This window comes from Chroicocephalus ridibundus, chromosome 11 (genome assembly GCF_963924245.1).
Source record: "Chroicocephalus ridibundus chromosome 11, bChrRid1.1, whole genome shotgun sequence".
Taxonomy (NCBI): domain Eukaryota; kingdom Metazoa; phylum Chordata; class Aves; order Charadriiformes; family Laridae; genus Chroicocephalus; species Chroicocephalus ridibundus.
In genome coordinates, this window is record NC_086294.1 from 12181507 (window position 1) to 12203331 (window position 21825).

Sequence of the window (21825 nt, forward strand, 5' to 3'; positions counted from 1 at the left end):
TGTTCTAGATATGCATTTGGGGGTCCCGTACTTTGGAAATCAGCAATACTGAAAGACTCGATCTTTACATACTTGTGTTACAGACAAGATGGAGATACCTTCAGCATGTTAGTTGGACTAGCGTACTGCGTCCCACTCAAGCGCATCCTAGAACAAACAAGCAACCCGTGTGTGTTTGCTTATTGCCATCTGCAACATGACAAATGTATACGAGCTCCACCCATGGCTGAGTGCTTCAAACCCAGCATGTCTTCAGCTCTCACCGGCCGAGATGCGTGGACCCCCGCGGGGAGCCGGGTCCCATGCCACGAGAGCTCAGGTGTGAAGGGGAGTATGCTGGTGGGGCAGTGGGATTCAGGGCTGCTGGCTCTGCATCTCCGTGGACAAAATGTGGAGATTTTTTTTTTTTTTGTCTGTCAGCTGCCAAGTGCTGCGGCCTTGTGAGTAGGACCTTGCGTTGCAGCTTTTCCAAGCCATAGGCACCAAACCCCTGCTGACCTCGCGGGAGACGGCACTGTTGTACCAGTGACCCATTCAGGCTTCTCCTGCCTCTTCCTGTGGAAGGAGATAAACCCTTTTCCCCGCATCCACCTGTGCCAGGGCTCAGGCAGGGTTTCTGCAGAGTTCACCCCCCACCAGCCACTTCGGGGAGGTCAGGAAGGTGGAAGAGAGAAACTCAGCATTAGTTTTCTGCAGTGTGGAAAAGATCAAATTTTCCATGGAAATTATTTAGGTTTTAGGAAGAGAACACCTTCCAGCACTCCCAGGCACTGATGCTTGGTAGGAAAAAGGAACCAAGAGAAAAGAAAAGTTTTATGTACTGCATTTGCTTCAAAGCATTTGAAACAGGAAACAATTAGTTTGATGTTTAGTTCTAATTAACTCATTTTGTCTGTCAATTTGTGCTAACAGTAAACACATGCACTTGGCTTAGTGACACTGAAAGTATATTGCTGGAAAAAAGGAAAATGCTGAAAGTGAGAGTCAGGGCAGCTCTGCTCTCCAGCAGTCCCTGAGCTCGTACGGGGAACAGGGAGTGCGTCAGTGCCAGGACACAGAAACTCTCCCTGCGAACACATGCCTGGACCAACGCACGTTCCCATGCAGAAAACCAGAATGTGGGAATAGAGGATTACGGGAGGGCCAGTTCTTCAGAAATCCTCCGAGACAGACTCTCTGGTGTCAGACCAGGATAAGGAGCGCAGAAAGAGAGACCTTTTATTGCCTCAGGAGCAACCAGAAAACAAACAAGACTCATGCAAACTGCAAAAACAGAGCTTGTAAAGGAGGAGCACAAACGTACGGGGATGATGAGAGAATGGCTGCACAGGAAAATAAAGCAAAACATAAAAGGCATCAAGAACAAGTTATGGAAATATATTAAAAATAAGAGAAACTCTGAAATGAAATGCATGCCTATTACTAACTGGGAAAAGTGAATGAGCAGTGGGGTGGTGAGAGTCTGGAATATTCTTTCTTCGCAAGAAATAGGATGAGACAGGAGGACAGGCTGGAATAAGTAACTGAAAGCTAGGTAGGATAGGGCTGGCTGAAACTCACCCCTCTGTGCTTGGATGGATGGGCTGTTTCTTCCTCAAACCATGGTCAGAACCTTCATTTCTTCACCTCCTCTTTAACCCTTTCCTCCCGCTTCCATGCCCTGTCAAATCTCACAGCCCATTCTGTTTTCAGTTTTCCCCCTAAGGCTGGTTCCCTTTCCCATTGCTATTTCCTGGCACTTGCGGTGACCATTGACATAATCTCCCCCTCACTTTATAGAGCAGGGCACTTGTAGTCACTTGTCAAAATTTGTTGTGAAACTTCCGTGGATGTAAGTGAGTAACAGTTAATGCTTATATGCTTTAGCGTCCAAAAAATATTCAGAATTTTGGTCTTTTGGGGCTTGCTAGTCATTTTGAACACTCACAAGGTAACCTTGGTGTATTCCTTCACAGATGTTTTGTCAAAGAGTCATTATAGTGTTGGTGGTGCTTTGAGCTGTACCGCTTCTTCCCCGCTGAAGCTGCCTGCACCCGGGGAAGGGCTCTGCGGCTCCCCTGGCTCCAAGGCCAGGTTGGATGGGGCTTGGAGCAACCTGGTGTGGTGGGAGGTGTCCCTGCCCAGGACAGGGGGTGGCACTGGGTGGGCTTTAAGGTCCCTTCCCACCCAAACCAGTTTGTGATTCTATGTACTCGGGCTGGAGCCTCCAGCCTGGGGTCAGCGCGGGGCACAGGACCTCACGCCTCCTGCCTGCCCCGGGGAGGGACGAGGGCAAGGAGAGCCGTCCTTGTTTGCCACAAGCCTCAATTAAAAACACCTCAGAATTAAGTGCTTCAAAGGGACAGGTGGCGTGGCGAAGGGACGTTGGACTGGATGTGCGTTTCTGGCTGTATAACAAGGAGAAACTGTAATCACGCTGGACTGTTTCAGCACTTGATGACTGATATTTTCAAAATCATACCGTCTTTGTAACTGCCAAAATATTTTTTCTAATATTCTAATACTCTGATAACAAACGGGAAAAGTATTAAAAAACCCCATAGCAATACAAAGTGTTTTGTTTTGGAACTAACTGAAATTAACTTGAAATTAACTTTTTCAAGATCTTCATCAAAAAAAAATCATTCAACTCAAGTAATTTTTTAAGGTCCAAGTCATTTTTTTCCGAAGTCTGTCTTTGTTGCTTATTTTTAAAATTTTGTTTGTCTGTTCAGATACTGAGCCAAAAATATCACATTGATTTCCCAACTTTATTTAGGATATAAACCAAGCCTTTATCTACCCACACGGAGCAACTGGTGTGGTTTTTACAGTACAGGGCGCTTTTCTGCTTTGCAGGCCTTTCACACAATAAATCTTCAAGCTGAAATTTTCAGAAAAATGTACATCAGGGTCACCATTTTTTAACGTGTTCATGAGACGCAGGAAAGACGAAGAAAAGCGCCTAAGCCACCATGCAGCAAACCACCCCGCTGAGGCCGGGGAAGCAGCAGGAACCCTCTACGGGCAGCTGAGCTCGGTGCTTATCGCTCCTCCTGGTGCGAGAACACAGGCAGCTGTGGGCGTATCTCAAATCTGATTTTGTTCTCAGGCTTTGGCTGGTTTCTGTCCAGTCTTGGATGCATAAGATCCTCTGCAAGGCATCTGTTTCGCTTTATTTAAAGTAGGTTAATTGCAATGGCAGAAACTGGGGTGCTAATTAAACCCGGCGATAAAGACAAGGTGTGCCTGGAGGTAGCTCACTCCGGGCTGAGGGCAGAGGGAAAGGCTTTCCCGGGTGAGGACGCGGTCCCGGGCATGGGGTGTGGAGGGACTGGGTTTGTTTTGATGGATTTTTCTCCCGTTAGCATGTCCAGTTGCTTGTTGTTAATCCAAGGCAACGTTTTAATTTAGTGGGGTGGCAGTGGCAGCAAAATATTCAGGCAAATATTGCCAATATTGGCACGCTCCCTCGCTGCAGGGTTCAGCGTCTGTCTTTAAATTCAGTTGGGAAAACGCTATGAGAAGCTCTGTGAAAAACTCAACTAAAGGTTGTTGAAAATTTGTGTAAAACATTTGCTGCCCAGTAGCAGAGAGGCAGCAAGTACAAAGAAGAAATATCACTCTTGAACCATAGAATCACAGAATCCCAGGTTGGAAGGGACCTCAAGGATCATCTGATCCAACCTTTCTTGGCAAAAGCATGGTCTAGACAAGAAGGGAAAAGGCTTTTTTCCCGTGATGCCGTCAATACTGCAGCTACAGTAGTGTCGCTAAATTAAATAAATAGAGAGAGGAGTGTCTTTCACGTTCTCCTGCGTGAAAGCCTCTAAAATCAGTGGGAAGCTGAGTAGAAGAAGGGAATGCCATAGGACATCAAATTGCCCACTGCTACTTTTCAGGCTGTCAAGCAGACAGGGACCAACGGGATGTTTTGCCAAAGCCCTTGGGCCAAGGACAGTCAGTGCTCATGCACCCAAACCTGTGTGGCTTTTGGTGCTGAGGGAACACTTTTTTTCTGCCTGCGGAGCCTTTGGCTGCTGCAGAGAGCCTGGCCTCTCCCAGAGAAGCCCTTCCTTCTCTGTTTTCTGGGTGGTTGTAACTTTTTCCAACGCTGCCTCATTTTTTCTGATTTTTTCCCCCTCTGTTTTCATGTCTGTCGTGCCTGAGTGAGGCACGACCCTACTATCACCATGTGCCCCAGGAGGTATTTCAGGCTCTCGGAGCGGTGAGAGACCCAAGGTGCCCCCCGGCTGCCTGCAGAGCTGTTGGGGGAGCCCTGGGGAGAAAATGCAGCAGGTGAACCCGGGGCTGCAGAGCCAGAAACCCCCTCTCGCGTCAGTGCCATACGCTGTGCGGGCTCTAGGTGAAATACTTTTCTCTTCTTGGCCACTCCACCAGCAGGGATGGTCGTGGCAGATGTACCTCAATGCTTGTCCCCATTCATACTGGATTTGAGGTCGATAAGGGAGAAAAGATTTATTTTTTTTAATACTATTTTTGACATTTGGCATCAGCTGTGCTAGGGCAGCCATCCAATACATCTGAGTCTCCCTCCATACAAAACAAAGAAGCAAATTAAAAATATGTACATGTGAGGAAGCAATTCAAAGCATCTCTTCATAGCTGGGAGAAATGCACACTATAATTATCTTAAATGAGCTAGTTATAACTTCCTCGTTATTGGCAGTGGATTAATGTAAGACCACACACTCAAAGCACTGGTATTAAAAAAAAAAAAAAAAAAGGAGAAGAAGAAAAAGAAGTGTGTGAGGCTGGCTGGGGTGCCGGTCACCAGGGAGAGACATTAAAAATTGCCAAGAAAGGAAGAAAGGCAAGCCAGGAGAGCAGCGAAGAGGAGAGATTTCTGATGGAGGCTGTGAACCCCGTCCCAGGCTCCCCGAAGAGCAGCATGGCCCCGTGCTGACACCGCCTCTGCAGGAGCGGACCGAGCCGCTACCTGCGATACCCTGGGGTAGGCGTGAGGACGGGGCCATAAACGTCCCTGCATCTACCTGGGCTCCATTTACTCTTTTACCTGTTTCCAAGCAAGGCTCACCGCAAATAACTGCAGCGAGACCCAGCTCATGGCATCAGATGGGATCCTCTTGTTTCCCAGATGCTCTGACTTCACCAACATCCACAACTGCGTTAGATGAATACATGGGATGAGTGACAAATTAATCCTAATTATTGCTGTTGATGTCCAGGGGTGCTTCCTTCTGATTTACTGTGTGCCAAAGGAGGAGAGCAGGAGCTGTTTGGGCAGGAGTGAGCCCCAGGAGTGCTGTCTGCTGCAGACATCCCTGTTCTGGCACCTCTGCCCGGCACCAGTGTTGGACCCGGCACCCCAAAGCTCAACGGGCACTCTGCTGGCTCCAGCAGCAGAGCCAGACCCGTGGGGCTGAGGAGGCTGCTGGCAGATGAATCATGAATGGCCTCAGACGGGTCTGGACTTGCACCCGGGTGGTTTCCCAGCTCTGATTTTCATAAGTCCGCACAGGGAATGCCCTGGAGTCGCTCTCTGCTGCGCCTCGTCCCTCGAAGGCAGCCAGCCACTCCAAGCATGCGGTCTCCTCCCCACCACCCGAATCTCTCTGTGGTAAATACCATGGGCCTGATCCTCATCTGGGTTTCACGGGTGTTGCCCCACGTGCAGGGACGCAGTCGCTCCCCAGAACCCTGTGCAGGAGAACCGGCTCAGGTATGGGATGTCAGGGGAGCCCCGGCCCCCGCAGCTGGAGTGGTGGCAGTGCTGCTGGGCTGTCCCACCCTGGAAGGAGCCAGCAGAGCAGAAAAGGACCCAGGACACTGCAAATGAACTGTGAGAATCTAGGCCAGACCCAGCTGTGTCACCTGGAAAGTCTGAGGGGACGGAGATGGTGCGGAGGGGAGACGCAGCCCAGTGCTCTGCGTGAGCTCTGCCTTCCCCTCCCAACCCCAGCACCGCATTATTTGTGCAGAAGAGTTAAATATCCATGCTGTACAGAGGCAGCGATATTCCTGTAGATACATGATTTCTGTAACACATAACAGCCTCCTTGAGAGGAACAATTTATTTCTAGGATAGTGCCAGGAAGAAGAGAAATCCAATACTGGATGTCTTCCAGTTTGATTTTTCTCCCACTAGGTACTGTGGGTTCAGTTTGCAAGTGTTTTTTGATTATTTTTCATTTTAGAGCCATTTGGAGCAGGACTAGTGTTGGTGGGAGGGGACTGGCACCCGAGTGTGCTGCACGGGCCGGTGCAGGGGTGTCAGGGCCAGGATTTGCCAGGACTTGCTTTTCAGGGAAACACACTGAATTGGATCCTGCAAACCTTGAAACTCCCTTGTGCCGGCTCTACACCTGGGTAGTAGGAGTCCAAGCGCAGCCTAAATATCAAACTGTACCAAGGTGCTTGAAAAAACCTTCCACCCAGAAAGCTGCCACTGTGGAGCAAAGAAGGGTCAACACCAAAGGATGGAGGAAGCTCTTCCTACCAACGCTGTCTCCTTTTCTTTAAAGAACTGCATGGCGCGAAGAGGTGGTATGCAATAGGTGAGGGCACATTTCATTGCCCAAGATCCACAAATGAGTGCTAGAGGTGTGCCAGGGTGGCTGAAGAAGCGTTAGAGCATCTTTGCTCTCAACTGGCCCAGGGTGACCCGTCCATCTCTGCACAAGGATGCTGCTGCTTCCGTGCAGCGACCCCCACAGTGCAGGGACAGGCTGTTCCGCAGCATACATGGAAATAGCAAGAATATTTGATGTGTGTAGGAGATGGAAAGCTTGTGTCCCGACCCCGCTGCTCAGGCTGGGAGGGTGAGGTGGCCAGTCGTCCCTACTCTCAGGGTCGGTAGGTGTTACTGAAGGCAGCTGCTGTGCCGGGCGCTGGGCAAGTGCAGCAGTGATTCCTGCCCTGGAGAGCTGGGTGATCCAGGGAGACCGTGCAGGTGAAGGTGGGGTGATGGTGCAAATCCCTGCCTTACCAGTGGGGATAGCACTAGCGGGAGGGGGAGTGACCTGCCCGGAGGCAGACAGCGACTCCAGGACAGATCTGGGAGCACAATCCCGCCATGCTCCTGACGAGCAGTGATTTACGCACCGTGATGGAGAGCTGGTTATTATCTACAGACTGACGCCAAAGGACATGTGGCTTTTCATAAAGAGAGATAATCAATAACAACTGCCATCCATTCTGATTACTAACTTTCTGGAAGCCGCCTTCAGCATCCTGCCACCGACTGCCTGCATTTTGATGGGATGAATGAGCCCCACACCATCTCTTTTGTGTGCTCAGCTAGCGCAGTTTCAGGGCTCTTTAGGATCCAGTTGGATGAAAAGAGCTATTTGAATGTAAATTAATTGCCATTACAATTCTGTTTTTCTGCTTTTCGGCAGAGGAGATAACTTCAGCCTTGTCACAGAGAACAAAACCATCAAAAGTGAACTTGTCATTTCAATCTCTTCGTATAATTATATTCTGAGGATTCAGTCAGTTGGGTGGTTTCTGCATTATTTCTCCCCTGAGGAGGATTGCTCCCATCTTCCAAGCAGAAGCAGACTGTGTGCACCAGGGAGAGCAAAGTCAGTCCCCTCCTGCTCAGGTGGGTACTGGGGCTCACCAGATCTGCCTGTTTCCTCCTGGTGGGCCAGGACACAAGGCCAGAGCTGGTCGGGGCTGGGGCTGGTGGCCGCGCGGCGCTGGGAGCCAGCAGGCCTTCACGGGGGGAACCAGGGATAGGAATTGTAGGGATTTAGCTGGGTATAGAAAACACCACTGTAAGTTACTGGTATAAGTGGGTGTGATTTACAGACTGAAGAGCTGAAAAGCAACCAGTGGAGTTTGCAGAAGCAGGTATTGGAGCCTGTCGCTGAGACTGCTGGGGCTGGTTTCTGCGCTGCTACGTCTGTGCTGCTGCTGGGGAGACGGCAGGGGTGGATGGGAGCACTGACACCATCTGCTAAGGAACACCCCTTGGACAGGCTGCAGCACCAAGCCCTACGTCACTTCTGAACTTTGCCTATTGCAATTCTGGCTTTGTACTGCAGAAGTGAAATGGAAGATGGGGAAAATGATTAAAGAAAACACAGAGCAGCTTTTATCAGGGAGAGGCTGAGCAGATGCTGCACAAGCGATGGCTGAGCTGTGGGGGAGTGCCCAGCTGCCTGTTGGTAACATCCCCACGGCTCCAGAGGAGGACAGTGCTGGATCAGGCTTCACTTTGCCTGTGTGAAGCCACAAAAGAGATTTAGGTGGACAAAAGGAGTGCTGAGGTGCATGCAAGGCAGGAGTTCATAGAAGCATAGGGTTGGAAGGGACCTTAAAGCCCACCCAGTGCCACCCCCTGCCCTGGGCAGGGACACCTCCCACCACACCAGGTTGCTCCAAGCCCCGTCCAACCTGGCCTTGAACACCTCCAGGGATGGGGCAGCCACAGCTTCTCTGGGCAACCTGGGCCAGGGGCTCACCACCCTCACAGCAAAGAATTTCTTCCTCATATCCACTCTAGATCTCTCCTCTTCCAGTTTGACGGCATTACCCCTCATCCCATCACTACATGCCCTTGTAAAAAGTCCCTCCCCATCTTTCCTGGAGCCCCTTGAGGGACTGGAAGGGGCTCCCAAGGTCTCCCCAGAGCCTTCTCTTCTCCAGGCTGAACCCCCCAACTCTCTCAGCCTGTCCTCACAGCAGAGGGGCTCCAGCCCTCCCAGCATCTCTGGGGCCTCCTCTGGCCCCGCTCCAACAGGTCCATGTCCATCTTGTGCTGAGTTGGGCCTGAGCATGTCTTGGCTTTGTAGCTGCTTGCTCCTTGGTGCCGGCAGCGTGTCATGGCACAGGCAGCGCAGGGCCAGGCCTGCACAGCATTTCTGTGTGAGGAGAGGGGGGTGGCAGCAGCTGGCATGTGGCACAGTACAGTGATGCTGGGGACCAGTGCGTTGGAGCTGCAGCGTCGGCATGAAACCTTTTCATGCCTCTTCCACTCATGGTTACTATCAGATGTTTTTGTCTCTGCTGCAGTCAGCAATCTCGGGCAGTGGTTAAGTTGTGTGTCATGGTTTTAAGCCGCACGGAAAACAAACTGTGTCAGCCCTCGGCGTGCCCGGTCATGATGCTCTGCCTCAGCACCGCAGTTCTCAGAAGTGGCTGTTTACCGGGCAGGGAGGAAACCTGCGTCCCGCGCCCTGCTCCTGCTGCTCCCGGGCCCTCTCCCTGCGCTGGGAACCGGAGCAGCGCCGACGCCACCCTCACCCAGCGCTGCCCGGGCACAGGGTGAAGGCTGCTCTGCAAACCAGGATGGTGGTGGCGGCCATGAGGGAATGAGGGGTGGTGCTGGTGGCCGTGAGGGGACAAGGAACAGCGCTGGTGGCTGTGGAGGGATGAGGGATGGCGCTGGCCATCCCCACGAGCAGCAGGCCTGCAGAAGGCGGTTGTCTGTGCTGTGTCCCTGCCACCGTTCAAAGCTGTCAGGGCTCTGCACCTTCTGATTGCTCAACAACCCAGGATTTAGTTTTCAGTTTTTTTCAGGGAAGTGCTTAATTAGTGACAGTACATCTCTCCATTAGCCTACCACCTCCGCTTAGCAGCCATTTTGATGGTAAATTAATGACTGTCATGAAGTGATGGCTGCCAGCTGGGCCTTGCCTCAGATGTTGGCCAAGACCTGGGAGGTCACTGTCTGTCTGGCCTTGGGCGTCCTCATCTTGCCTTGGGGCTGGCGAAAGGAGCCGCTCTCCCCTTTCTGTATTTCCATTTCCTTGGGCAGACCGACCGACCGTAGCCCAGTTACACAAGACACAGGCCAACGCAGTTTCCCAAGAGGCGAGGATTGCTCTTTCCTCCCTGCAAAGCCAGTGAGAAATTCTGGGCCCATCAGTTGTTCAGGGCCCAAAGGAAACCTCTTTAAAGGGGGTGGATTGCCAAAGGACACATCTTTGTCTATTAAAAACTGCCTCCTCAGTTGTGTCCCCTGTCCAGGCATCAAGACAAAATAGAGGTTTCCCACATCATGGTAAACTCAAATATATGCTTACAAACTCATAAGCAAAAGTTTTTCTTAAAAAAAAAGAAGGTCATGGTTCTTTATTCATTTGCACAGTGCCTTGCACAGTGGAGTCCTCATGCTAAATGGAGTTTGAATGCCTGAAAATTGATAACAGCAGAACAAAGTCCAGCATTTAAGAGCAAGCACCACAGTTTTCCTTGTGAGAAGGGCAGAGGCGAAGTAAAGGAAGGTAAGATAAGGTTTAGGCAGCAGCAGTGAATGGGTCTTCTCTCTGCCAAGACCCAGCCTCCCGTCTCGCAGGACGTTTTTCTCCTCCAGCCCTGGCCCACTGGCAGAGCTGCACCTGAACGTGCCTCCTCCTCTCCCCTCCGGAGGGTAAAATTACAAACTCAGGCCAATGACCAGCTTCATGGACCTGGGGATGGTGGCCAGCCACCAGCAGGGAAACTCTGCAAGAAGAGGAGGGCTCTCAGACTTTCAGCCTCCTCACTGACCACGATACTTAGGAGGTGAACACTCACGCTGAGAAACCCTGCTGTTCTATTCCTGACTCGCCATCTGAGCCTGACTCATTGCCTTGGTAACAAATTAAAACACTTTTATGTGTTTGCAGCTTGGTACCTTATTTTGTAAAACCAGGGAAACTGGCTCCTGATGTTGGCTGTGGAGGTCCTTTGGCTTTCCCCCGCCCCGCGGTACCACCAGGAATTGCCATGCCGGTTGCTGGTTGCCCTAGTGAGGAGCTTTGCTGACCATCAAAAGCGCAGAGGGGAGTCTGCTAGTAACTGAAACGGACTTGAACCATTGTAGGATGATCGCGCACCCGCCCCAGCCCTCTGCAAAGCCGCCCGTCACGCCATCCCGGCCTGGCTTCAGTACAACAGTGCCGCCTCCCACCTACAGAGCAACTGGGTGTTTCTTCCTCCATCCCATCAAAACGGTATTTTCTCTTTAAGCTTTCCGTAGGGAAGCAGAACCTCATCCCCTGACTCTGAGGCTGTGGTTCTGTCTTATGCTTCTCTCCAACAGAAATGAAGGAATGGCTCGGTCTCCTGCTGTGTGTAACACCAGCTCTTCCTCATGGCTGCAGCTTCTGCAAAGCCTTCTGCTTCTGTGCTCTTGACTCTGTTCTTGTTGCGCACACAGCTTTTGGGGTGTGTATTGTCGGGCAATCTGTATCAAGGTGACTTCACTCTCTCTTTGCAGATAAAAGTGCTAAAACTCCATGCAAAGGAGAAAAAAGGCATCCGATGGTATCCTGTACAAGGTGCAAGCCAGCACTGCGGAACCAGTTCCTTGGGTCACACTCAGCGTTTTTTAGAATGAGACAAACCCTGATGGGATGCGGCTGTGGAGGCAACTGAGGCAAGGCCTTTCTCCCAGGAGGTCATGAGACCACATGGAATTTTTAGCCAAACAAAGCGGCTCCATTGCTAGCTGAGGGACCCCGTGTCATGAGCAGCTGCCACCCACAGCAGCGGCACCTCCTAAGGCAGAGCCCATGTGCCAGAGTCCCCGGCTTTGCAATGCCTGTTCCGTGCTCGTCCAGCCCAAGGCTTGGACATGCCACACATCATGAAGTCATTACTGTGACCACACGGGAACCACTGGGGGTTTTTTGGGGGGCGTGGAGGGTGGTTTGCACAGTGAGTGAGTCAGGAAACGTGTTTGCCTCCGCTGGGTGCAAACATGAAGGTTGCTTTGAGTAAGGTTTCAAAAAGATCCAGCGATCCAAGTCCTGTCTGTCAAATTCAGAAAGGAGTTGGAGATGTTTCTGGAGGAGAAGAAAATACCAAGACACAGGCACTATATATAGACGGCCGTGTGAAGGTGGCGACGTTGGAGTGCAGTGTATTTTTATCCCAATAGAGGTGTTATCTGTCTATCTCCCATGAAATGCTGGAGGGGGGTGTTACAGCACTCACTTCATGCAAAGAGAAAATAGCCAAAGTCACAGTTAAATTTGTGTGGTCTGTGTTTTCCAAAGGCAAGCTGTCATACTCAGAATTTTTCTCCTCTGGCTCACTGCCCTGTATTTGTTGCATGACAAAGTTCATCATCCAAGTAGCTGTTTAGTGGCCTGGGTGGATTTTTGCCGTGTGTAGGGTACAGTTTTGGTCTGCTACTCATCAGAGAAGTACAGGAGCTTTGTGTGTACCTCAGCACACACGATCTTTCTGTTCTCTCACCAGCGGCAAAGCTGTGTTTAGCGTAACATTGGGGCTGAAGCCAGATAAGACGGATGCTTCAGCACAAGACGTAACCACATCTGGCACATGCCAGGGGCGGTTCCTAAGAGTTCAAAGGCTTCAACGTAGATTATTTACGCATTCACCTCCTAGCAAGTCCTTTTATTCTTAAATTCCAGACAGTCTATTATGTGGAGATCCTGAAAATCCAAAGACTTGTCCTCTCTGCATAGATGTTAAAGATCTTAAAACCTGGCCAGACGCCCTGGGAGCAGGTACGGGGCAGTGCCCGTGGCCTCTCTGCAGCCCTGCTCCCTGCAGAGGCGCAGCCTGGGACAGACCCGCACAAACCCAGCCTGTGCCCACCCGTGCTAGCAGGTAGGACGTGGATCCAAAGGGGATTTAAATGCTAGCAAATAAGAAATAGTTTGGGGTGGGCTGTAACTAGAATATTCCCTGTTTTTGAAGGAATGGCTCTGTGAGATTCCTGACTGAAAACTGAGCATTGTGTTGCTGCTAATTCAGCAGCTCTGCTGGGGCCTGCTTGCGCTTCCCTCTCGGAATGATGCGGGTTCTGGGCTTGCTTGGTGACAAGGGGATTTATTTTGCTTTTTTGTCCTCATGGAAGCTCAGGAGGATGAAGAGCAAAAAGCTGGCAAGGAAACATCTCTGCAGAGAAGAGAAACTTTGATCAAACTTGTAATTTTCTCAGCTCCATGGAGTAAAGGAAGTTTATTTATAGAATGGCTTCTTTGGTAAACACAAAACACGTACTGCATCCTGCTTTTGATGGCGTATCTGGCTGCAGTGCAGCACGGCGCATGTTAATTTTATTTGCTTTGTAGCATGAAGTAGTATATGGTACTAGCGGTAATTAGCAGACTATGCAGATTGGGGCAGTCTTTCTTTGGAGAGCACGCGACCTTCCACTGCAGTTGCAAATGAATACTGCATTTACGAGTACCCAGGAAAGCAACTGTGGGGGGATTAACTGTGGTGGAGCAGGATCTCACAATCGCTCTTTTCACTGTGATTCTTGACAAAAAGCATCTGCCCTGCAGTTCAAATCATCAGGAGGCCTCTGCTCACCCCAGTTACTTCAGAGGAATCCCCTGAAACTCAAGTGCTCCACAATGTAGGGAGATGACAAGTCACCCTTGTCACTGCCTGGTCTCTTTGCACCACGCAGTCACTGCCGGTGCGTCCCCGCTACCGCCGGGTGAAGCCAGCTCAGGGGAGGGTCCGCAGGCATTAACATCCCGCTGCAGAACCCAGAGTAACCTCTGGTCCCGTCCACATGTATTTAAAACCACCAAAACCAAAACGTGACTAATACGTTGCATTCTTCACCTTGCAGCCGAGGATTCCAAAGTGTTTTATAATTAATTAACTAATTAAGTCTAAGAGAATTTCAGCGTAACATGTTTTTATATCCCTTCATCAAGAGGCATAGGAAGTCAGAGGGCTGTCCCAACGCTGCAGGAGCCGGGCCGCAGCCCTCTCGCTCACTACTTCTGCCGATTCCCAACAGTTTGGTCTTAAAACGCTTTTGGGAGCTGCAGACTGAAGGATGTTGCCTTTATATGATATCAACAACAAGTTCCTACCTGTCCTGAGAACTCATAAAATAAATGTGAAATGGGTGAGAGAGAAGAAGAACAGTCAAAGGTACTTGTGCTTTTTTATCTGGGGCTGGGGGAGTCCAGTTGAAGAAACTACAAAACAAATTTTCAGCTGAAATGCCGGCCATAATGGCAGTGGCTGAAAACTGTCTCTCACTGGTGGTTCGTACCTCGCATGAATGGCACCAGGAACCCCCTGCAGCCCCCCTGGAGAGCTGGTTCCCAGCGAGGGGTCTTGCCAGCCACAGCTCTGCTGCTCACAGGAGCATTGCCGATGGTGCGGGGCCACCGCTGCGCAGGCTGCCGAGCCGCACCAGTCACTGCGGAGGGGCCCGAGGATGGTGCTCACCCCAGCTCCGCTCCACTCTCCCACCCCGGCCCCGGTCACCCACGGGGTGCTGCGGACGGGAGACCACTCCCGGGTTGTGCGGTGTCACCTGCCCACCCCTGCGCCCCCAGCACTGCCGAACAGCACCGTGCAGCGCCTTTGGGGACTGAGCTACGTTTCATCTAAGCCAAAGCATCGTTTCTTTATGCATTTTATGCATGCAGGAGAGGTGGATGGCCTCTTCCACTGCCCGCCTGGCCCAGGTGCTGCCGCTGTGCAGGGACAGGCACACCAGCCGGCCTGATGAGCTGCGGGCCAGGCAGGGCTCCCAGGAGAGGGATCTCAGGGCCACCCTGCCACACTTCGCAATGGGAAAACCTAAGAGAGGAGCTCCCGAGAGATGTCTGGTTTTGATGTGTGATCCACCCAAGATGACTTAGCGAGGCCACAGAGATTCCCTGGGATACACACAGCAGCCTGTACCGGCAGGACACAGGGGTCCTCTCCAGCTCCACAGCAATACCCGCGCATAGGTACCCCCAGCACCCAGGTGAGAAAACCTGTCCCGTGTCTGCCTGGAAATTTATAGCTCTGCAATTCTGAAAAATGCTCTGAGATTTACCAGCCATTTGAGCCAGGCTTTTGAATATTATGAAGAGGTTTGTAGAGACATCGTACAGAATAGTTCAGGTGGGAGAAATGTAAATCCAGGAGTATGATGCAGGAAAGGTGAAGCCACAAGTCAGTCTCTACCCCAAATTCAATCTGAGCCAAGCTCCTTTAACAGGTCTAATATCATGTCCTCATTATTTATGAAAAGCTTTTGTACTGTTAAAGGAAATGACAGAAACAACTTAGAATTTTAGATGAGCCAAGTCAATCATCCCTAGATAAAGTTAGTAAGTCAAGTTTAATATTTTTCACTAGTGAACCTCAAAGTATTCTGCCAGGGACATAAGCATCATTAGGCGCTCTCCTTTTTTCAATAGTTGGGGAAACTGAGGTGCAGCGACGGGAAATACCTTTCTCCACCTCTAACAGTTACAGCTTTGCAATTACTGATTTCATTGCTGTCAGTCAAAAATCAGTATATTGCCCGAAAGTTGAAGGGCCTGAAATGTGCCCCCAAAGCCAGGAAGCACCTGAAAACTCCTGAGGAAAACAGCTGCTATGGAGTTTTTCCAAGGAGAAGGGCGGGCTGGTTTTGTCTCAGCCTGAGAGCCAATGCAATTACTGTTGTGATGAACTCAAAATAGTCAAATATCACAAGGAAATAACAGCCGGATTTGCAAACAAAGCGATCTCTCATACTTCAAACATTTCTGCAATACTGCTAACAGGAAAGTTTCATAGCTCTTGGCACATGAGAAGAAAGCTTTCTACGCTCACAGACAGAGTAAAGGACATGGATGCTCCTTACCCCTTCCATGTGGATCCTGGGATTTGTCGCCAGCCGGTGCTGATGAAGTTGCAGTGCCCTGGGGACTCTCCTGAGGGAGGCAGGGGAGGACAGGACCCCTGACCTCTGGATCGAGCCAAACCTGGTAACGTTTTGTCCACACCGGACTCCATCCAGGAGGCGAATGAGGAGCAGGTTGGAGGGCAGCTGCTCGATGCTGCAGAGGACGAGGGTCCTGCACTCGGGGCACCGGAGCTCCTTCTGGGATTTCAGGATCCTCTGCAGACAGGGTTTGCAGAAAGTGTGCTGGCACGGTAGCACCTTCGCTGTGGCATCGAGCTTTTCAAAGCACACAGGACACTCCAACAGGTCAAGGAGAGCTAAATCATCCATCTTCAGTGGAGAGCTCCGTCACGAGCGGAGCCGGAGCCATCCACATGCCACATCCACCGGAGCGGGCTGAGCCGCCTTCCTGCGCCTGCAAGAACCGCACCAAAATCCCGGGCTCAGACAGCTATCCTGCGCGGAGAGAGAGGGAGGAGGGAAAAAGAGCAGAACTTGACTGCTGGAGTATGTAATACATCCCACCTACATTGCAAAGCAGTGCCTCACCAGCCAATTTGCAAATGTATACTTTGCGCTCACATCCAAGTTTGAAGTGAGTCACTGTGACTCAGTACGCGTGAGGGGACGGCGTTGGGGCTGACGCCAGAGGCAGGAGCCCCAGGTCCTGCTGGCCGGGCAGCCCGATCCCGCACTCGGCCGGGCAGCGCTGGCTGCAGCAGCACAGGTGTGCGCAGCCTCGCTCACGCTGCACGCAAAGTTGCCTTCAATGCTCCCCACTCTGCGGATCATAACTGACACGACAGGAAAAAATCTACCAGCTCAGGAGATGAGAGTCCCTGATAAACATCAGACTGGACCTGTTTACGCGCGGCTCCAGCTGAAAGCAGCCGCTCACAGTACACATCCCTCGCACACCTACACGCCGCCTCCTTTTTCAGATCCGTCCCGATTAAGCTCGCTCTCTGCCCGTTTTGACAGCAGTTCTATATAAAGCCCTCCAAACACAAACACTCTCTGGAGGTACCTGGCAGAGACGCGAGGCGCTCCGCAGTGCCATCCTCGCCCGGTTTGGCTGCCTCAGCTCTCTGAAGCAACCCAAGACGATTATTCCTCCCACAGCCTGAAGTCACTCAACCTGTTCAGCTCCCCCGGCGCTGCACGCTGCCTGCATCTGAAGCGCACACCACCTCGGGATTCAAGTCCAGACTTGCGGCGGGTGCGTGGCCCCGCAGCGCAGACGGGAGGCCCTGCGCCCGCTGCGTGCTGGGGGCACCGATGGCAGCCTTCGCACGGGGACCTGCCGTGGCGGCTGCTGGGACGGGCAGCATGTGCCAGACCTGACCTGGCCTCGGCTTTCTGCACCCAGTGCTCGAAACAGGGAGTGACCGCTCCAGCCGCTCATTCCTGCGGATGCTCACCTCGAAAGCAACTGCTCCGTGGGACAAGAGGGAAAAATCGAAAAGGGAGTGTTTGTTAGCAGGGCCGGGGCTGACTCCCCGTGCAACTTCCAGCGCCATCCCTACGGCTCCAGCAGCTCCCAGCTGTTCCCACTCCTGTGCTGGTGGGGCGATGGGTTCTGTGCTGGGGTGAGATGCCACAACCGGGTGCTGAGTACATCCAGCTCCCAGCACCGCTCCCCGCGGGAAGCGCATCCATGTGCTGCAGTGAGACCTAAACCCAACAACAGCAGCGGGCGTTTGACCGAGCACCTTCTCACCCCAGCGAGGCACTGGCCATGGCAGGGGAGGGCCAGGGGGCATTTCATGGTATCTGTAATTTGCATTCACTTTATCAGCTGAATTCCTATCTCCATTCCTGTCCTGCTCACACATACTGATGGATTGCCTAAGGAGAGAGCAGTAGATGTAGCGAAGATCCAAGATAGTTTTCCGTACCACCCCTGCCATATCTCAGTCCTGTGTTTACAACCTAAAAGCACTACAGATTTTAGAGGAGAATGCTGCAAATCTGCAGGAATGGCTTCTACTTGATCCTCTCACAGATAATGCCATCAGACTGCACATATGTCCTGTCTATTTCTCAGCAGGACTAGTTCAGAAGTACAGAGTAGAAATAGTTAATGTGGTTTTTTTTTCAAAAGTCCCCCCTCCCCATCCCCTGATTTTGTCAAAACAAAGTTTTTCCTTTTTTTTTTTTTTTTAAATGGTGGCCATTTGACTAAATTAAAGTGTTGACAAACATCTTCAGGATAATGCAAGGAACCAGTGACCTCACTCTGTTTCATCTCAAGTTTCCTTTTACTTTGGTATTTCTTTGTAGTCTGTCGTATGTTGATTTGTGCCTGGCTGACTGAGTGCACAGTTTTTAATGAATGATGTTGCAAATAACATTATCTCATCTACTGGAATTTTTAAATGCAATGCATGACATAAACTACATTGAAAACAAAGGTTTTGAAGGTTGTTTTTCTTTTTAGCATATTCTTCCGTATTTGTGCTCTGTGATTAACACTCGTGTTGTATTTTCATCTGGTTAGAAAGGAAACAGGATTATGAAATCCCTTGCAGTGGGCAGGAGGTGGAAATGAAGCTGACCTGCTGGTTTTGTGCACGCCAGTTAATGCTAATCTCCGATCAAATCTGTTTTGTGAGTACTTCAGTTTTTCCTAAACTTTAAGGGCCAGTCCGCTTTCATTGTACTATCCAAACAACAGACGGGACTGAAACTCAGCGGTCACTGCCCCAGCTCCCGGCTGCCCTGTGGGGCACCTCCAGAGGGCCCCGGCCGGGGGACCCAGCGGTGCTGGGCACACTTGGGGGGTCCAGGGCTTTGGAGAGGTCCAAGGCAGCAGTTAGTCTTTGGGCTCCCTGAGGGGCTGGGTCTCACCCTTCTTCGGTGATGAGTGGCCATGGAAGCCGTGCAGTGCATCCCTTCGGAATGCCAATGTGTGAAAGCTCTGGGCAGCCTTTTCCCGTGACGCTGGGAGCGGCTCCAGCCCACCCCTGCCTGCCCGGGGCATACAGGCTGCGGGTCGCCAAGGCAGGGACGGGGGCTTTTTCCAACCAGGAGTTTCTAAATTGCCTGGTACAGCAAGGCTCTGATCTTGATTGCAGTCTCTGGGTTCTGCTGCAATATAAAAGCCAATGATGCTAACACTTAGCATTTATATAACACTTTAAATCTTCAAAGCACTTTCCAAATGCTAATTCATCTGTGGAACGCCCCTCGGGCTAAACATCACCCCCACTTTACATGGAGAAAACCAGGAGACAAGGCCACACAGCATATCAATGTCCAATTTGGGATCGGGATGTGAGGCTTTCCTGGTTCTCCACTTAACGCTCAGACCATCCCATTGAACTTTATTATCTGCCACCGCCTCTCCCTTGCAATGCATCTCGTAATTGGGGTTAAAAAATAAAGGCAGAGCTAGAGAGCTGCTAGTCCTTCCCTTTCATTTAAAAAGTCTCTGTTTGATGCCGATGTTGTAATTAACTCCAGGCTGGATGCAGCGGGGAGCCCGGTCTGGAGGACTCTGCTCCGCAGGCAGCTGCCAGCACTGGGCACGGCCAGCGTCGCCTGCTGCCGCCCCGGTCCCACCGGGTGCAGGAGCCCTCTTCGCCTTACCCGTGGAGGGATGCCTTGTGCCAAAGGGATGAAACTGCTGAAATACGTATTGCGAGAGTCTTTTAATCAAAGTGGTTTATCATGAAGCTGGAAATCGGGAAACAACATTGAGAGCAGAAATAGTTCTGCTCCGATGTGCCTGTCCTCTCTTTGGGGCCGAGAGGCTGCGCACACTTGTCTCTCCAGGGAGCTGCGACCCTCAGCTTCCCCCACCTCCAAAGTTGACTCAGAAAAGAGCTCAAATGGATCCCAAATCAAACAGTAAATACACTTTGTCCCCATCGTACCCCCAGGGACAGGCAGAGCGTGCCCAGCCCTGCAGGAACTCTGCCAGGGACTCCTTTGAGAGAAGGCTCGCTGCTGTCAGCCATGGCGCCCGATCGCGAACGAACGGTGTCACTCCCGAGAGCACCAAGGGCTTACAGCGGCGTTTCTTGCTGCTGACTCCGAGGCTCGGCACGGCGTGCCATGGTGAGAAGCGGGAGGTGCCTGGTGAGAGCCCCCGTCTCTCCCACCACCTGGCTCCAAACCTTCCTCCGCTTGGTTTCTCTGGGAGAAAATCGGACAGATTTCGGTGTTTACCTGCGTGTGTGCGGCTCCTCCTCCCGCTTTAACACCAGCTCCTGGCTGTGAGTTTCTAACACATAAATACACTGGTGAAAAAAGTACTCCCTTTACCAGCATTGAGTTTCACCGATTTTAACATTGTTGGTTATTATTCTGGAGGTCTAACGTATAAACAAGCTTTGCATTTAATACCTTTAGATCACAAAGAACTCCATGAAGTTGGATATAACTACTGTTGTTTAAAGAGGGGGAAAAACAGAGGTGGGGTGACTCTTCAAGGTCATAAAAGCAGTCAGTGGCAGAGTGGGGAAGGGAGCCTGCATCAAATAACCTCCTCACGGAGCTCTGTGACCTTCAGTCTTCTGGCTGAAACTATGGAGATGTTAGAGCATCCATGTCTCCACTCTTTCTTGGGAGTCACTCTGGAGGGAGCATTGCCCTCCAGGACACCGTGTCCTCCAGGCTGGCTGCCCTCCTGCCATCTGTGCGTGGTGGCTCTCCGGCAGGACCCACATCCCGCGTGGGTCTGGCGATGGGCTCCTGAGAAGTCCCCTGTGGCACAGTGCTGGTGGGGCAGCTCTCCTTTCTGCGTCCCTCTGGGCTCTCTGCTCGAAATAACTGCGATGAATAGTGTCAGCAAGCGAGAGGAGCTTCTCCCTCACCTGGTGTGCTCTGGACTGTCCTCCTCACCCCGTCCTTCATCCCACCATGCCAGCCCAGTGCCCAGGCAGCCGACCCCGCAGGCATCGGGGACCCCGTGCCCACCACAAGTGCCACAGGGGCACCGGGCTGCGGTTAAAGGTGCTCTGTAGCGCTGCTGGGGATGGGGAGCATGTGCCTGGAGAGGGCAGGGGCTCGGCAGTGCTTCCCGGGGGGCTGCAAAACGCCTCTGCCGCCCTGCACCTTGCAGTGGATGCCACACGCCTCCGCCACCGGGGAAAAGGGACCTTTCAGGCTGTTTTTAGCTCCTGGAGGGCAGGGAGAGGGGGTGCCTCTTACAAGCTGCTACGAATTATAGATCTGAAGCTACAGCTTGTCCTCCTACCCACCTACAAGCACAACGCCCGGTGTTGCTGCTGAAGGGGGGTGAACGACAGGTCCTGCCTGTGCCTCTGGACCCCGAGGACTGGGACAGGGAGTGGCGTGTCTGTGTGACCCCCCCCCCACGGCTCGGGGTCGCTCTGCCGCTCAGCTCCCCTGCGGCCAGCGCGGCATCGGCCAGCGCGGCATCGACCAGCACGGCATCGGCCACCGCGAGCGTCTGCGCATGGCTGCAGCGGTGGGTTTAGTACACATGCTCTAATCAAATTTAGAGAAGCTGCACATTTAGTAAATACATTGCGTTTGCTTGAAGACATAATTAGGCCAGCGTGACTCTGCAGGGATGTGCACAGCACGGGGGCCTGCAGCCTGCAGAGCAAAAGCCTCCCTAAAATCTTCCATCTCTCAAATCCACCCCTGGTCCCCCCTGCCCCGTCCCAGGCGGGCAGCCTTGCTCCTGTCAGCCCACTTCCTGCCCCCGGGGGGGCACACGGCAGGGACGAACCCACCGGCAGCTGGATACTACGTATTGCCTTCACATTTTTCCCTTTCAGGAGGTACGTATCAGCTGGCCGATAAAAGCCAAACACTGAGAAACCATCTATACTTATGTAAGAAGCTTGGTTTAGAGAGATGTTTATTAATCTTTTGTGTTTATTAATTAACACGAGGGCTTCAGACAATTCTGAAGGAGCTGGAGCAGAGTGGTGCCTATCCAGAAATAGAGAAGTATTTTTAAATGTAATTTATTCAGTGATTTTCCTTAAGACAGATTGTTATGTGTTTGTTGATGTGTCATTAGAAGTAGCCGGTGGTGGAGCTGGGCCAAGCAGCAGTGATCAGACAGGCATCGTCCTCCTTGCGCCCGGGGAGGTCACCCGGACCTCCTCCTCCTCCTCCTCCTCCTCCTCTTCCTCCTCCTGCCACCTGGTCTCTGCACAGGGCAGCAGCCGCAGCCCAAGAAGGGAATGGGTGTGATTAAGGTTGACATCAGGCTTGTGAGAGTTTGGACCAGACCCAGGAGAGGCTTTGGCAGCTCTGAGTTAGCAGCTGCGAGG

The 21825-nt window shown here is 51.8% G+C and overlaps 1 protein-coding gene across 5 annotated transcripts in view; it reads right to left on the reverse strand.

Annotated features, from left to right (window-relative positions):
- SH3RF2 (SH3 domain containing ring finger 2) overlaps positions 1–16630 on the reverse strand; it is a 45665-nt gene extending 29035 nt beyond the window's left edge. For 4 of the 5 annotated variants that reach the window (XR_010072928.1, XM_063349174.1, XM_063349173.1 and 1 more), the window contains exon 1: positions 15527–16113. Coding sequence is in view for 4 of the 5 variants with exons in the window: in XM_063349174.1 (XP_063205244.1) it covers positions 15527–15898 (372 nt within the window). In the remaining variant the exon portion in view is untranslated. Of the gene's footprint in view, positions 1–15526; positions 16114–16595 lie in introns of those variants that run through there. The other variant, XM_063349171.1, reaches the window with a different exon arrangement.
- Positions 16631–21825: the final 5195 nt, after the last annotated feature.